Source organism: Amblyraja radiata, chromosome 4, assembly GCF_010909765.2.
Source record: "Amblyraja radiata isolate CabotCenter1 chromosome 4, sAmbRad1.1.pri, whole genome shotgun sequence".
NCBI classification, from domain to species: Eukaryota; Metazoa; Chordata; class Chondrichthyes; order Rajiformes; family Rajidae; genus Amblyraja; species Amblyraja radiata.
The window spans coordinates 60,198,013-60,216,088 of record NC_045959.1 but is presented as its reverse complement, the minus strand read 5'-3'; the positions used below and the strand labels follow the sequence as shown (position 1 = coordinate 60,216,088).

The 18,076-nt window shown below is 43.5% G+C and overlaps 1 protein-coding gene across 1 annotated transcript in view; it reads right to left on the bottom strand.

Moving 5' to 3' along the window:
- The window catches only part of dlgap1 (DLG associated protein 1), a 338,923-nt gene that overhangs the window by 123,731 nt on the left and 197,116 nt on the right, over positions 1–18,076 (bottom strand). The window contains exons 5-6 of the mRNA XM_033019586.1: positions 14,757–14,934; positions 14,421–14,661 (exon numbers count right to left, since the gene is read on the bottom strand). Coding sequence (XP_032875477.1) covers positions 14,421–14,661; positions 14,757–14,934 — 419 coding nt within the window. The remainder of the gene's footprint in view (positions 1–14,420; positions 14,662–14,756; positions 14,935–18,076) is intronic.

Here is an 18,076-nt window from a genome sequence, read left to right as displayed (position 1 = left end):
CTCAGGGTCTGGTTCCCAGGCGACATATGTTGATACCTGGTGATTCAGTCGGGATGCAAAGAGATCGATATCTGGTGTTCCATATTGCTTTGTAATTTCAGCAAATGTTTTGGGGTTTAACATCCATTCGGTGTTGTCATTGAATTTGCGTGACCTGGTGTCTGCCACTGTATTTAGCTTACCTGGTAGGTAAGTTGCTGATAGCCAAATATGTCTGTCGACACATCATTACCAGATTGTGTTGACCAGGTTATCACATGATATCGATTTTATCTCGCCCATATGATTAATATAGGCCACCACTGTGGTATTGTCAATTTGTAAGCGGACATGCAAATGGTGCATAGTTGAACAGTAAACTTTTAACCCATAAAACGCACCCAACATTTCCAAATAGTTTATACCCAGTGTTTGTAGTAGTGATGATTCTTGAGTATTCCATCTACCACCAGTACTAGATATAGTATTAATTGCTCCCCAGCCTTGAGCACTAGCATCCGTTTGTATCGTGCACATTGGATTATTGATAATAATGGGACTGGAACTTTGCCAAATATTCTCTTTCCACCATTGTAACTCTGATATTGCTTTAGTTGGTAATTTCATGGTTCGGTCAAAATGACCTGCATGTTGTTTTAACGCTTGCACCTTTGCTCTTTGTAAGTTTTGGTAATGCAAAGGTCCAAGCTGGGTAGATGGAAATGCTGCTACTAATTTCCCAATTACTCTTGCCACTTGTCGAATAGTTGGTTGATTGGTAATCATTAATTTATTGCAGGCTTGTGCCAATTCTGCTGCTTTTTCTTTTGGCAATGTTACAGACATGTGGACTGAGTTAATTGTGAATCCCAGATAGTCCATTGTCGTGGATGGCGTCAACTTAGATTTATCTGGATGTATGACAAATCCCAACGTTTCAAATAAATGTTTAGTAGCTAATACTGCTGAATTAGCTAATTCCAGGGTTTTGCCTATTATCAAAATATCATCAAGATATGCCATGACAATATGTTTTTGTTTTCTTAGTATTGCCAGGGCTAGTTTTAATATCTTGGTAAACAGTCTTGGGGCTGATGTTAGACCATTAGGCAACGATTTGTACTGCCATTGTTGCCTCATCCAGTTAAACTTTAGGTATCTACGATGATCCTTATGAATGGGTACTGAATAGTATGCATCTTTTAAGTCGATGCATGCCATAAAGTATCCTTTGGAAATCAATTGTTTGGCAGTAACAAATGTTTCCATTTTGAAATGTATATACTTGACAAAAGTATTCAATGTCGTTAAGTCAATGATGATGCGACATCCACCATCTTTTTTAGTTTTAGTAAAGATATTTGATACGAATTCCAAATGGTCATGTTTTGATTTTTTCTATGATCCCCTTTGTATGTAGTCTCACCAGTTCTGCTTGTCCCTTTTTGTGAGAGGGTAAATTCCCTGTGGGGTGCATGCTGAACTGGTGGCATACTTTCTTGAATAAATTCAATTTTGTATCCTTGAATACTTCGTAGTATATAATTGTCAAGAGTGATAGTCCTCCATGCTTCCAAAAACAGGTGTAACCTCCCCCCTGTTAGTAACAGCCCTGCACCTTTTATGTTCTGTAAGGAACCAGACCCACCTACCTCCATTGTTACTGGTAGAATATTCATTTCTTGGGCTTCCGGTTCTTTGTTTGTCGAGGTGGTGCTGTGTGGGGGTGGTGCATCTTCCATGGGGTCCGCTCTGGGCCCTGTCCTAAAAAAGACTTCCGGGGATGATATGCGGGCCCCATGCGATGCCTACCTGGGTCGCCGTTTGGAGCTCCGGAGCGTTGGGCCGCTGCTCCAACATCGTGGAGCTCTGGTGCGGAGAGCTTCCAACGCGGGCGGCGCTGAACAACATCGTGGAGTCCTGGGGCGCCTTGCAGAGGGCCTACAGCAGCAGTCTCCACCCGGCGCGGCCTGCGGACTTTGGAAGCCACCGACTCCGGTAGGAGGGGGCCGACTCTAGTGTCCACGCCGCTGAGGATGTCCCGCAGCCCTGACGTCGGACTTGTATCACCCCGGCGAGCAGTCCTGGACATCGTGCCGCCCGTAGCTGCAACTGCGGAGGGCTTGGGGAGGCCCTGACCACGAGGAACAGTGGAGGAAGAGACTGACTTTGGTGCCTTCCCACACAGTGGGAAACTTTGATTCTGCTGTGTGGGGATGTTTTATGTCAAATTCTATAGTGTGTGTTCTTTATACCCTTTCTGGCTTAATCCCTCCCTTCACCACCTCCAGTTTAAATTCCAGTTGGAATATTTTGGAGGACCCAAGAACCAAGAACCAAATACCATGTTGTAGATGCCTACTGGTGGATGCGTAGGGGTACTGCCGTCTGGGTTGCGTGGTCTTGCTCGTTCCAGGGCCTGCCCTCATGAGTCCAAGTGCTTTGGACACCTCGTCCAGATCTTTTACTTGTTTTGGTAGATCTTTGCCAAATAGCAGGATTTGTGGTTGTGAGGTCGGCGTTTTGCACAGTCCTGCGAATTTGGGGTTGAGGACAGGTCTTATGGCTTCTTTCCGGAGATTATTGATTTCATATTGTGTGGTACACAGCAGAGCCAGGGTGTCTTGTTGGTTATTTGTCATATCGACCCCGTCCACGGAACGAGCGTATGAGGTTATAGCCGACGTCAGGAGCTTTAGTATTTACTGTAATTTTAGTTCTTGGGTTCGGATACCCAGCCCAATGTACCCCCAGATTTGTCTGTTGACAGCTGGTACATTGAGCGATATACAGTTTTTCTGGAGGCGTGTATAGTTCCATCTCCTCATTGACTACCTGTTCTCGAAGTGGATTAAAGGACAGGTAGTCAATGCTAGCCGCCAGTTTGGGCTGTAACGGCTGTCCTGTTCACGGTGTTGCGGTGTAGGGGTTTACCACTCCCAGCAGCTCTTCCTGTTCCTGCACCCCCAGCATGCTATCGTGTTCTTCGGCCACTGACCTCTGTTCTTGACCAGCCCAGCCCTGGTCACCAATGCTCCCCTCTGCTGAGGGTGATGCGATGGCCAGTGCTTGGTGGTGCACTCTAGCAGGAGTGCTTGTACTCCCTTGGCGGGCTTGTCCCATCTCCCTGAGCAAGTCCCGCTGGAGCATTTGCTCCATGAGCCGTTCCATGCGGCCCAAACGGTCACCTCTGCCGCTCTCGGGCGGTGAGTCTTCCGGGCCGGACTCATCAGAGTAAACCGGCCGGACCGACTTCTGTTTAGTCTTGCCTCCAGCCCGCTGCTGTTCGAGCTGTGCAGCTAGCAGCACTGGGCTCGGCTGTACAGAGATTTTGTCGGTGACTATGGACCGCAGCGAGTGCGGTCCAGGTGCCGCCAGTCGCCCCCCACTGCTGGGACCCTCCTGGGCCATCGCAGCCGGACGGGGTACGACCTTCTTTACTTGTCTTCCCTTGTTCATATTCTCTGTGAAGATAAAGCAGAACAAGGGTTCCAAAATACGACCTCAGAGTAAGTATTACTTACCTGGAGGTCCCGTTTTTAAACTTGTTGCGGGAGAGCTCGTGCTCCCGTCCGTCGCTGTTGCACTGCGTGAGACGCTATGTCACGCATGCGTGCTGGCGGGGTCTTCACGTAGTCACTCACGTGACTCCGAAGTAAAATCTCTGATAAGTGAGCTTTGATAATCTCCAAAACTGCAATTATATTTTCATCGACCGACACCTCTCACTGTAGGATGCTGGAGGATAGCCAACATATTAAATGAACAAAATGATTCATTAAACAAACGAACTCTGGCTGCACAGTACAGTTGCTGCCTGACAGTGCCAGAGACCTGGGTTTGATCCTGACTACAGGTGCTGTCGGTACGGAGTATGTATGTTCTCCCTGCGACCGTGGGTTGTCTCCAGGTGCTCCGGTCTCATTCCACACTCCAGACGTGCAGGTCTGTAGGTTAATAGGCTTCAGTAAAAATTGTAAATTGTCCCCAGTGTGTAGGTTAGCACTAGTGTACGGGGATCGCTGGTCAGCGCGGACTCGGTGGGCCGAAGGGCTTGTTTCCACATTGTATCTCTAAACAAAACAAAACTAAATTAAACTCACTAAGAGAGTCATGCCACTGTTTGTTATATGCCTGCTCTCACACAAGCAATGGGTTCACTATTCATACTGTAACAAAATACCTAGAGAGCAATTGGCCATCACATTCTTAAGGGAGCACACGTTACATCTAATAATACATGTCACATACATTACAGGGCATGTGCCAATCATAGAACTATTTTAGTTTTGATTCATATGTGTGCTATTAATGGGCACATAGTTACAACTTTATTCAGATTATATCTATAAAACGCAGTTAATGAAAGGTGCCAGATGGTTTGAAATTGCAGTGTATTTTGAGGCACAGATGAAGGAAACTAAAATATATAAATATTATATGCATCCCACTCGTTACAGAGCACCACACTGACATTCAAGTGCATTCTCAGTGCATTTAAATTCATTTGGTTTGGGTTTTTTAATTATTTTGTATTCTGGCATCTGGCAGGTGTGACTTTGTGGCATGAATATGTATGAATGGTGTAATTTGAAAGCTTTAACATTCTATGACTCATGCATATAAAGAGGCTCAATTTAGCTCAATCGAGAAACTTTGTGGGAACAATTGTACCATCCTGTTACGTAGATCAGAAGATAAGAATACCAACTCTGTTTAAAAGAAATAGAGAGAGCGTAGACACCAGAACTGGAATTCTTGTTTTATCTTTTGTTCCATGTTTCCTTTTCTGGTCTTTCCCGAACAGATTTTTTTTTTGGGCATAATATTTTGAAATTAAAAGTGTATTTCTTCATGACACAAAAGGACATCATTGGTTTAGTTTAGTTTAGTTTAGAGATACGATGCAGAAACAGGCCCTTCTGCCCATCGAGTCTGCACCGACCAGCGATCCCAGCACATTAACACTATTCTACACACACTAGGGACATTTTACATTTATACCAAGCTAATCAACCTATCAACTTGTATGTCTTTGGAGAAAACCAATGCTGTCACGGGGAGAACGTACAAACTCCGTACAGACAGCATCCACAGTCAGGTTCGAACCTGGGTCTCCTGCGCTGCAAGTGCTGCAATGCAGCAACTCTACTGTTGCGCCACCGTGCTACTGAGTATATGTTGGATCTCAGAGCACAGCAATCAATACCACTTATGAGAGACAAACAAAGCTGGCAACCCAAGTACATGCCTACAAACAGGGAATGATATCACTGGCATTTATGCATATAGTGCCAGGTGTTTTGACTACCTCCATCCATAACTCGAGCGCTTACATTATTTACAGGGATTAGTAATTTATTTTCAGTTTAAAATTGACAAGCATGCATAGAGTCATAGAGTGATACAGCAATAAATGCACTTCGGCCCATCTTGCACACACTGGCTAACATGTCCCAGCTACACTAGTCCCACCTGCCCGCGTTTGGTCCATATCTCTCCAAACCTGGCCTATCTATGTACCTGCCTAACTGGTTCTTAAATGTTGGGATACTCCCAGCCTCAACTACCACCTCTGGCAGCTTGTTCCATACACCCACCACCTTTTACGTGAAAAAGTTACCCTCAGATTCCTATAAAATCTTTTCCCCTTCACCATAAACCTATGTCCTCTAGTCCCCAATTCTTTTACTCTGGGCAAGAGACTTGTGCATCTACCTGATCAATTCCTCTCAAGATTTTATACACCTCTATAAGATCAATACTCATCCTCCTGCACTACAAGGAATAGAGTCCCAACCTACTCAACCTCTCCCTATAGCTCACACGCTCTAGTCCTGGCAACATCCTCGCAAATCTTCTCTGTACCCTTACCAGCTTGACAACATCGTTCCTATAACATGGTGCCCAGAACTGAACACAATATTCTAAATGTGGTCTCACCAACGTCTTATATAACTGCAATTTGACCTCCCAATTTCTATACTCAATACTCAGTCTGGCGAAGGGTGTTGACCCGAAACGTCGCCAATTCCTTCTCTCCATAGATGCTGCCTCACCCGCTGAGTTTCACCAGCATTTTGTGTCTACTCTGACTGCACATACACTTCATTATATTTAAAGAATCCATTCAGTGGAAATTGGACTTAAAATTTAAGATTAAAAAAATAATGTTCTCAAAAAGTAAATATTAGCATCAATGGTAGGTTTTTGATCCTAACAATGGAATTCCCTTGAAAGAAGGACCCGAAGAATTGTCCCAACCCAAAACACCACCTATCCGTGTTCTCCAGAGATGGTGCCTCCATTGAGTTAGTTACTCCAGCACCTTATCTTTCTTTTTGCAAACCAGCATCTGCAGTTCTTTGTGTCTACAATGGAATTCCTTCTTGTGAGTGTAATCCAGCTAATACTCCAGCACTTGTCCTTTATCTTCGAATTGCAACAATTAATCGGTGATTATATTACCCTCCAAACACAGGGTATGTACAGGGAGAGGCAGTAATTATTTTTAACAAGTGAAATACAAATAAACTTGTTATTTATTATTTCAATCAGGCATAGTAAATTTAGGCTAATGAACTATAACTATATTGGAGTCATGCACAAGAAGCACAATATGAGGTTTTATAATTACTTGCTGCTTAACAGTTGTCCTAAGGAATTAATTTAAAATCATGGTATCATTTTTCAGTGAAGATAGACACAAAATGCTGGAGTAACTCAGCAGGTCAGGCAAGGTCAGCAGGTCAGGTCTTGGGAAAAGGAATAGGTGACGTTTCAGGTCGAGACCCTTCTTCAGACTCATTCAATCTTTTAGACTTGTTCACTCATTCAGACCTTCAGTCTGCTCCGTAACGTTTTTCAGTATACACTTGATCAGAAATAAACTGGATGTGGATAGGTAGCAATTATCATGTCTGGCATGAGGAATGGGCTGTTTGATTTCAACCATCAGATTTGTACCCAAATCCATCCAACAAGTGGGAGCAGAATTCCTAATGCATGAAGGTGCTGTCAAGTAGTAGATTCCCTTATAGAAAATGCAGGAGAACCATTGCACCTTAATGAACTTCAAGGAAGTTATAAACAAGCCAAAAATGACTGAATTTTCTGGACCACCTCCACCCCAAATGTATTTGCCTCCAGGTTTTCTAATTGCTGCAACTTGAGAGATACATAAGTGGGGCAGATATTGTTACTTTGATGTACCAATCATGTTATTATACAGCAATTGTATTATTTCTAGCATTATCCCTATTGCATCTTATGTTTAGTTTAGTTTAGTTTAGTTTAGAGATACAATGTTGGAACAGGCCCTACGGCCCACCGAGTCCATGCTGACTAGTGCCCCGTACACGAACACTACCCTACTGACATTCGGGACAATTTACAATCTTACCAAGCCAATTAATCTACAAACCTGTATGTCATTGGAGTGTGGGAGGAAACCAGAGCTCCCGGTGAAAACCCACGCAGGTCACCCTGAGATGGGACAAACTCCATACAGATTGAACCTGGGTCTCTGGCGCTGTAAGGCAGTAACTCTACCGCTGTGCCACCTTGCTTTCCCCGCCTTAACAATGTGTGATTAAAATGGCAGCAGGCATAGATTCTTCAGAGTGCAGCATTAAGGGCCTGTCCCACTTACGTGACTTTTTCGGCGACTGCCAGCACCCGTCATAGGTCGTTACAGGTCGCCGAAAATTTTCAACATGTTGAAAATCCAGCGGCGACCAGAACAAGGTACGACTCTTTGGGCGACTACTCATGACCATACAGGCCTCACCCTGCGACATGTCGCCAGGGTGTCGCCTTTATGATCGTGAGTAGTCTACAAGTCACCCAAAGAGTTGTAGTGTCTTTCTGGCGCCGCTGAATTTTCAACATGTTGAACAATTTTGGTGACCTATGACGGGTGCCGGCAGTCACTGAAAAAGTCGCGTAAGTGGGACAGACCATTTAAGTACATTATTATTTGAATCAATAAATGTTCATTATATTGAGAAGACGACATAGATGTGGAGATCTAATTTTATTACCTGGAGAGATAATGCTTGATAAATGAAAGAACATAATGATAGGTTATAACATAATGACTCATCATTATCTTGTTTCTGCTGCTACTGAAAGCTAAAGTTGGCAACAACACAACTTTATTTGTCTGGTAGAGTTTGCAGAGAGCTTCGCATGGGGGCAAAATGGTTTTATTATTAGCAAGTAAAAAGGAAAATGGAACAATAAACATGATAGTCTGATTTAAAATATATAACGGTGATAAAGAAGGCTTTCGGTACATTGACCTTTGTCATTCAAAAACCTGATGACGCAGATGTTCTTGGCTACAGTATTCACATTATTCCCTTTATCGTGTATGACTCGATTGTAATGACGTATTTTCTTTCCACTACTGCTTAGCACGCAACAAAAAAGCTTTTCACTGTACCTCTGCACACGTGGCAATAAACTAAACCTAAACTCAATCTCAAACTCAGCTCCCTTCCATAGCAGTAACCTCATCAGCTTTTCACTGTACCTCTGTACACGTGACAATAAACTAAACTCAAACATCACTCATTTATCAAAACCCCACTAAAATGAGAAGGATTCTAAGCATGGTCATTGATTTAAAATTAATTCACTGATACAGAAGATAAATAGAATTGAGAAAATTGACCAGGAACTAACATTAAGTGGCCTCTTGCAGTTCATGAGATCATAACAGTACACTAGAGAGCGCTCTTTAGAAGCAGTGGCTACAGCTCCTGATGATATATTAACGGAGTTATACACAGCGAGCTTCAGCTGAGCCGAGGCATCTCAGAGGAGGAATTAAAGAGCTCACCAATTAAACATTTTTTTTTACAACATGCTCTTCTCTTACAAATACCCCCCCCAAAAACAAGGAAAGATACAAGATAAAAAGGAGATTTCATCCGCAGATCCATTCAGTCAGTTGGTTTGGTGCTGCACACCCACCAAATCACATTTGTGTCAGCTATTTATACACTGGAATACATTCTTTAAAGAACACACACCACATTGAATTTCAAAGTGTCCACTGAGTGCGGAATTGTAAAAGTGTTACAGTACCTTTTTCCACAAGATTATTCAGCACAATTGTTGCATGAAATTGTTTCTCTGGAGGTTAAAATAGATGTCAGGAAAAGTTACCAATGCTTCTACTCCACTAAATTCTCTCATGCAAACACAATTTAACACAGAGCAACTGCAACAAAAACTAAAATCGTATAGGTATATTCTAAGAGACTTAAGATGCTGGAATCTTGAGCAAAAAAAAACAAAGGCTGGAGGGACTCAGCGGGTCAGGCAGCATCTTTCGAGGGAAATGGACGGACGCGTTTATTTATTTCCCGCTACAGATGCTGCCTGGCTTGCTGAGTATATTGTTTGTTGTTTATATATATGTGTTGGACCTTTTTCAAAGCAAACTTTCCCAAGGCATTTCACAGTAGTATTGCCAAATAATGCACCACATAACGAGATATTGGGTTGGACATGCAGAAGCTTAGTCAAAGATTCAGATCTAAAGGAGAAACTTTAAAAGTGAGGAAGGTTTAGTGGATGACTTTAGTCTTTAGACTTCAGTGATACAGCACGGAAATAAGCCCTACGGCCCACCGAGTCTGCGCGGATCAGCGATCGTCATACACTAACGCTATCCTATAAACTAGGGATAATTTACAATCTTCACAGAAGCCAATTAACCTACAAACCTATACATCTTTGGAGAGCGGGAGGAAACTGGAGCAATCGGAGAAAACCCATGCGGTCACAGGGAGAAGGTACAAACTCCATAGAGACAGCACCCATAGTCAGGATCGAACCCAGGTATCTGGCTCTGCAAGACAGCAGCCCTACCGCTATGCCCCATTCCAGAGCTTAGGATACTAAAAGTATATCATCAATGGTGGAGGAATCAAATTGGGGGATGATCAGAAGGCCAGAATTGGAGAAATGCAGATATATTAAAGGAGATTACAGTGATAGTGAGCAGGCAGATTACAGAGACATTTGGATAGTTGGTTAACATATGAGGAGCGTTTGACGACACTGGGCTTGTATTCACTGGAGTTTAGATGAATGTGGGGGGACCTTATTGAAAAGTACCGAATAGCGAAAGGCTTGCAGAGAGTAGATGTAGAGAGGATGTTTCCGCTGGTGGGAGAGTCTAGGACTAGAGGTCATAGTCTCAGAATGAAAGGATGTTTGATTTGATTTGATTTGATTTGATTTGATCCCATCCCTTTATTGTCATTCAGACCTTTCGGTCTGAACAAAATTACGTTGCCTGCAGTCATACACAATAACAATAAATAACAAAACATACAATAAACACAAATTAACATCCACCACAGTGAGTTCACCAAGCACCTCCTCACTGTGATGGAGGCAAAAGTCTTAGTCTCCGTCTCTTCCCTCCTTGTTCTCCCTCTGCACTGCGGCGATCGATCCAGGCCGAAGATGCCGCTCTCCAGTCCAGCAGACCTCCGTGGTGATGTCGCCGCTGCCGAAAGCCGGAACGCGAGTCCCGCTGCATCAGCTCCGAGTCCCGCAGCCTCAGCTCCGAGTCCCGCTGCATCAGCTCCGAGTCCCGCTTCAACAGCTCCGAGTCCCGCAGCCTCAGCTTCGAGTCCCACAGCATCAGCTCCGAGTCCCGCTGCATCAGCTCCGAGTCCCGCTGCATCAGCTCCGAGTCCCGCTGCAACAGCTCCGAGTCCCGCAGCCCCAGCCTCGGGCCGCTGCATCAGCTCCGAGTCCCGCTGCAACAGCTCCGAGTCCCACAGTCTCAGCTCCAGGCCGCTGCCGAAAGCTGGGACGCCGCATCAGCGAGTCGGGCCACCGCTGCCTCAGCCCCGAAGTCGGCCAGCCTCGCGTTGGAAAGTCCTGGCTGGCTCTGCCTCCGGAGCCTCGAGGTCGGTCACAGGTTGGAGACCGCCAGCTCCGCCATTAGACAGAGAAGGGGGATACGACAAGAAAAAGTTGCATTCCCCTGAAGGGAGAGACAAAAAAAACATGTTTCACCACCCCCCCCCCCCATAACACAACCTAATAAACTAAAACTTAGCCAAAACAAGACAAAAAAAACAACAACAAAAAAAAGTAAAGACAGACGGACTGCAGGCAAGCCGCAGCTGTTAACAGCGCCACCACTTCCAGTCTTTAGGAAGGAGATGAAGAGAAATGTATTCAGTCAGAGGGTGGTGAATCTGTGGAATTCGTTCCAACAGAAGGCTGCAGAGGCCTAGTCAATGGATATTTTTAGGGCAGAGATAGATATATTCTTGATTAGTACGGGTGTCAGGGATTATGGGCGGAAGGCAGGAGAATGGGGTTAGGAGGGAGAGCTAGATCAGCCATGATTGAATGGCGGAGTAGACTTGGGCCAAATGGCCTAATTCTGCTCCTATCACTTATGACCTATGACAAGATAAGGTCAATGTAGGTTAGCATAGATGATGTGTGAATGGCACTTGATGGGAGATGGAATACTGTTGGCTCGAAGGGCCGAATGGCTTACTCCTGCACCTATTTTCTATGTTTCTAACACATACTTGAGGAAACAAAGTGCTGGAGTAGCTCAGCAGGTCAGGCAATCGATGGAGAACTCAGATGGGTGATGTTTGGGGTTGAGATCCTTCTTCAGGCCCAGCCATGTTCTCCAGAGATGCTGCCTGACTTGCTGAGTTACTCAAGCACTTTGTCGCCTTTTGTGTGTTAACCAGCCTCTGCAGTTCTTTGTTTCTACAACACATACTTGGATTGTTTGACTTTCAGAGTTCATAGAAAGAGGTTGTTAAATGGTTAAGAGTTCATTGGAATAATCCAGTCTGAAAGAAGCAGCATGTGGATACATGTTTCAGTAACAGGCAAACTGAAATCAGGGAAAACTACAATAATCGGGTACAGAGAATATTTACAAGGATGCTGCCAGGGCTAGAGGGTCTGAGCTATAGGGGGAGGTTGAGTAGGCTGGGACTCTATTCCTTGGAGCGTAGGAGGATGAGGGGTGATCTAATGAGGTGTATAAAATCATGAGAGGAATAGATTGGGTAGATGCAAAGAATGGGAATCGAGGACCAGAGTACATACTGTTGGTTTAAGATGAAGGGGAAAGGATTTAATAGGAATCTGAGGGGTAACCTTTTCACACAAAGGGTGGTGGGTGTATGGAAAAAGTTGCCAGAGGAGGTAGTTGAGGCTGGGACTATCCCAACATCTAAGAAACAGTTAGACAGGTACATGGATAGGACAAGTTTGGAGGGATATGGGCCAAACACAGGCAGGTGGACTGGTGTAGCTGGGACTTTTCGGCCGGTGTGGGCAAGTTGGGCCGAAGGGCCTGTTTCCACACTGTACCACTGTGCCTCTATGACTCTATATGAACAAATAGTTGTTCTCATTGATATCAGGGATACTTGATTTGAAACTCATCTTGGGTTCAAACAGGACACAAAATGATACATTCTGCAAAGGCAGGTATATGGGAGAGAACTGAGTATATACTGAGAGATAGACACAAAATGCTGGAGTAACTCAGTGGATCAGCCAATATCTCTGGAGAAAAAGATTAGGTGACGTTTTGGGTCGGAACCATATTCCCCAGTCAACAAAGGGCAGTTATGTACTCCACTCTTTCCGAGGTCATCTCTTGCTGGCCCCGTTTTGTTCTGGCCTTTTCTCGCCTCCAGTCTCCCCTCCTACCCCCACCTCTATCTTTCAATCTGAAGAAGGGTTCTGATCAGAAACTTCACCTATTCCTTTTCTACAGAGATGCTGCCTGACCCGCTGAATGACACCACCATTTTGTGTATATCTTCAGTATAAACCAGCATCGGCAGTTCCTTCCCATACATATAGTGAGTGCTGCTGTATTCTTGGCATGGAGTGTTACTAACTCAGAACACAGGTTAAAATATAGTCCTTAGCAGTACTGAACCATGTTCTAGTGCTTGAAGCTCCATTGCTGGGAATAGACATCATTGAATTTATTAGGGGAGAAGGAATGGGTGACATTTTGGGTTGAGACCCTTCTTCACAGCTTTTTGTGTCTACAGGTATCTTCAGTTTAAACCAGCATCTGCAGTTCCTTCCTACTCATTAATTTTATTCTTTGTATTATGAAACCTTTCATGACAGAATGTTGCCTATTTAATAATAATTAATGCAATCCCACACATATTTATAAATACTCTAGCTTAGTTATTACAATTTAATTTTATCTGTACTTCTTCCTTGCCTGATTAATGCAACAATAACAATATGGAAAGTCTCAAAGGTTGAAAAATTATTGAGCCAAACACATGATTCACCAGACAGTTCCAGAAATAAATACATGCGATAATTGCAATAGAATTAGTTTTTAGTTATAGTTCCAGTTTTAGAGATACAGAGCAGAAACAGGCCCTTCAGCCCACCGAGTCCACGCCGACCAGTGATCCCCACACTATCCTGCACCCAATTTTACTTAGGCCAATTAACCTACAAACCTGTACATCTTTGTAGTGTGGGAGCAAACCAGAGCACCCGGAGAAAACCCACGCAGGTCACGGGGAGAATGTACAAACTACACACTGACAGCACCCGTGGTCAGGGTCAAACCCATTTCTCTGGCACTGTGAGCCAGCAACTTTATCGCCATGCCACTGTGAATTTAAAATCTCAGGGCAAAATCACACACACGCACAAGTGATAGCATCTTTCTGAGAATGCGTGGCTTCAGTGAGGATCGAAACAATGGTATTTAGATATTGAATGGAGATTCCCATGAATCTTTAGATTAGAAGGGAGTAAGAATACAGACACCACCCTTTGTGTGGAAAAGTTATCCCTCAGATTCCTATGTGTGAAATGTTTTGAGGGATAGCCAAGAGCCATCCATGAATGTTCTGTAGCAAAAGCTTGAAAATTTGCTGCGTTTATGGAGTCCTATTCAAGTGAATAGTTGTAAAAGTAGACTAATTCCAAAAAAGAGCATGGGGATCCACAATTCTTTTCCTAAATTAAAAGTAAGAGAATACTGACATTTGTCCATATTTAGCAATCTACTACATTTTGAGAAAAAAATGGAACAGTGCATTTTATTTTAAGAGATTACATCGTATCATGGATTCCTAATTATGGAGATATACACTGAATTAATGAAGAAAAACATAGCATCATTTTGATTACTATTATTTCATTATTAAATTTCATTGTTAAACATAGTATCATTTTCATTATTATTTTTTCATTACTAAATTTCATTATTAAACATAGCTTCATTTTCATTATTATTATTTCATTATTAAACATAGCATCATTTTCATTATTCCCCACAGCCCAACATAGAGAGACAGTCAGAGAAACATGCAAACACACACCACATATTCTAGGGGTAATGCGATACGGTTGATGAGGGAGATTGCTCAAGAACGTACCAGTGCTGCTTTGGATAGTTCTCACGGTGGTGGTGGTTCGAGATGGTGACGCAGACCTAAGTGACAAACATTCATCATCCTGCGAGCATCCAGTCTCGATGGCCCGCACATAGCTGTGGCTTCGCATACGGAAACACCCCGGCATCGGTAGATCCAACGCCTCCACCGCCTTCGACTCCAGCTCGCTAAATACCGACTCGCAAACAGACTCGAATTGCCCATTAACTTCCACTTCACTCACCTGTGGAAGAGAGATCAACGCTAAGTGACCTTTAGTTCAGAGTAAGCCGGGTATCACAAAGCTTTTATTCTACAAAATCACCGTCTTTGGTCTACCTGGCTGATGGTGCTCATGGCTCTCATGTAACTCTCGTTGCGGGAGCGAAACTTAGGTGAGGCGAGAAGCACCGCCGGATCCAAACTATCCAAACTTCTGTTGATCGAAACGTCACTGACTGCCCGCAAGTAGCTGTGGCTTCGTATCTGAAGTTTGGGGGAGTGTTCGCTGGATATCCTCGGGGGGGGGGGAAAAAGAAGGGATGACTTTGCATTACGTGTGGGTGGGTGAAACAACAATCAACCAAGGTAATTATGAGCAGTACTCCACTGTAAAATTCATGTTTTTCTTTATAATTTATGAACACAGATATGAGTCAAATAGTCATACTGCGTGGAAGCAGGTCCTGCGGCCCCACGCCGCCCAACATGCCCCATCAAAACTAGTCCCATCTGCCTGCATTTGGCCCATATCCTGCTAAAGCTTCCCTATCCATGTACCCGTCCAACTGTCTTTTAAACGTTGCAATAGTACCTACCTCAACTACCTCCTTTTGCAGCTTGTTCCATACACCCACCATCCTTTGTGTAAAATAGTTACCTCTCAGGTTCTCATTAACACTTCCCCCCCCTTCAATTTAAACCTATGTCCTCTGGCTCTCGATTACCCTACTCTGTGTTTACCCGATCTATTCATAAGTTCATAAATTGTAGCACCAGTATCAGATCATTCGGCCCATCAAGTCCACACTGCTATTCAATCATGGCTGATCTCTTTCCCTCTCAGCCCCATTCTCCTGCCTTCTCCACATAACCCCTGATATCCTTACTAATCAAGAATCTGTCAATCTCCACATTAAAAATATTCATTGACTTGGCCTCCACAGCCGTCTGTGGCAATTAATTCTGCAGATTCACCACCCTCTGAGTAAAGAAATTCCTCCTCATCTCCTTTCTTTAGGTACATTCTTTTATTCAGAGGCTATGAGCTCTGGTCCTAGACTCTCCCACTAGTTGTAACATACTCTCCACTTTGCATGTGTGGGTGGGTGAAACACCAGTCAACTAAGATAACAATGAGTTACACTCTACTCAAAAATTAGTATTTTTCTTGATAATTTATGAAAGATTATTGTAGAGAATCGCAATTTTGCAATATTAGAATTGAAAAGCAATCCAGAAATGATCAAGTTCCTCCAGTGATATTCAGTCGCTCAAAATGCTTAATATTATTAATGTTTAATATTATGTCATTCCTAACTGTCACTGTATGTCATGTTGTCACTTGCGGTCGGAGCACAAAGGCAAATTCCTTGTATGTGAATACTTGCCAAAATAAACTTATTCATTCATTCATTCATTCATTCATTCATTCATTCATTTAAAAATACTTTAACGGGGTGCGGGGTAAGTTTTTCCCCACAAAGGGCAATGGGTGTCTGGAATGCGCTGCCAGGGTTGGTGGTGGAAGCCGATAAGATAGTGGTGTTTAAGAGGCTTTTAGATAGGCAGATGGATATGCAGGGAAAGGAGAGACACGGATTATGTGCAGGTACAAGGCGTTGGTTTAACTTGGCATCATGTTCAAGGGACCTTGTGGGCTGAAGGGCCTGTTTCCATGCAGTGACCTAATGACCAAGGAAGGTAGATTCATAAGAGCATATTCATCAGGTAATCCTATCGAAGGAAGGAATCAGAAAAAATATGAACTGCTGACTATGAAGAATAACAGTTTAGAAATTGGGTTTAAAATTCCAAAATGACTGAGTCTGCCAAACTGATTTTCTTGGAACTTGCTAAATCTTGAATGGAAATTATTTAAAAAGGGAAGACAAATTTAGAAACCATTTTTAAAAGAAAGAAATCATTTGGAAATGTTTAGATATTAAACTGAAGAATGCATTTGGAGGAATGGGTGAATGGCAATGATTTAGACTTCTTCAAGTTTGTTGATTTTGATTCATATTAAAAGCCCTGTCCCACTGTATGAGTTCATTCAAGAGTTCTCCCGAGTTTGCCCTGATTCGAACTCGGGGATTTACGGTAATGGCCGCTCGTAGGTACTCGGGGCTCTCGTGGACATTTTTCAATATGTTGAAAAATCTTCACGAGTCTTCCCGAGCTTACCGCGTTTCCCGAGTACCTGCCGTTAGCGTTATGAGCCGCTAAGAGACGGCCCCGAGCTCCGACGTACCCGCTACGTTCTTTCTATGTGCTTACCATGAATTTGATTTTTTTTAAACTAGGGAGAGCACTTGAATGAACTCGTACAGTGGGACAGGGCTTTTAGTTTAGTTTAGAGATACAGTGCGGAAACAGGCAATTTGGCCCGCCGAGTCTACACTGAACAGCGATCCCTGCACACTAAAACTACGCTACACACACTAGGAACAATTTTACATTTATACCTTTATACCAAGCCAATTAACCTACAAATCTGTACATCTTTGGAGTGTGGGAGGGAACTGAAGATCTCGGAGAAAACCCACACAGGTCACAGGAAGAATGTACAAACTCCGTACAGACAAGCACCCATAGTCAGGATCGGACCCGGGTCTCTGGCGCTGTAGGCAGTATACTGCTCTACCGCTACGCCACTGTTGCCGCCTTCATGTTATCAGAATAGTAAGTTGAGGTAAAAATATTTTTCTTTAAAAATGTATACTTAATGTCTTTATCTCTCTTTCATCGACTAATTATTTCTTTAAAAATCTGATACAATATGAATTTAAAAATATAATGAGAGCTGTACAATCTGTAGACAAACTGAAGCCATTCTTCTTCATCTAATCTCCTGACATAACCTATGTGAACAAGGATGATGAATAATAGATATTAGTAATTGCTAATTCAGTTTACAATCTACTGGCCACTAAAGCAGAGAGCTAATTCTCTGTTAATATTATCACAAATGACAAAATCTGTTTCGTTCATTCCCATCACAGTGGGAAAGCTGAGGGTTGCAGTTCTATGACTCAGATGCAGTGGGATGAAGAAGACTGGCAAGAAGCTAAAGGATGTAAAAGGCTCAAAAATAGTAAGACTGTTGTTAACAGGGAGCGAAAAAAATGTCACGTGGCTAACTTATTCTAGTTCATGGGCCACGGAACTGGGGGGGGGGGGGGGGCTGCAGCTCCTCCACTTTTTTGGCGAGACATGCTTCATAAGCCGGCCCGCAGGCATATTTTTCTCTTCTTCTGAGGATCTCCGACATCCAGAATCTCAGAACAAGCACACAGTGAGTGCGGCAAAACCAAAGATCATAGCGGAACCCCCCCCCACTTTCAAAAATGTTCCGCGGCCCCTATAGTTTGCATGCAGAAAGGAAGTTTGGCTTCCAACTTGACCTTAATGGCACAGTGGTGCAGTTGGTCGAGCTG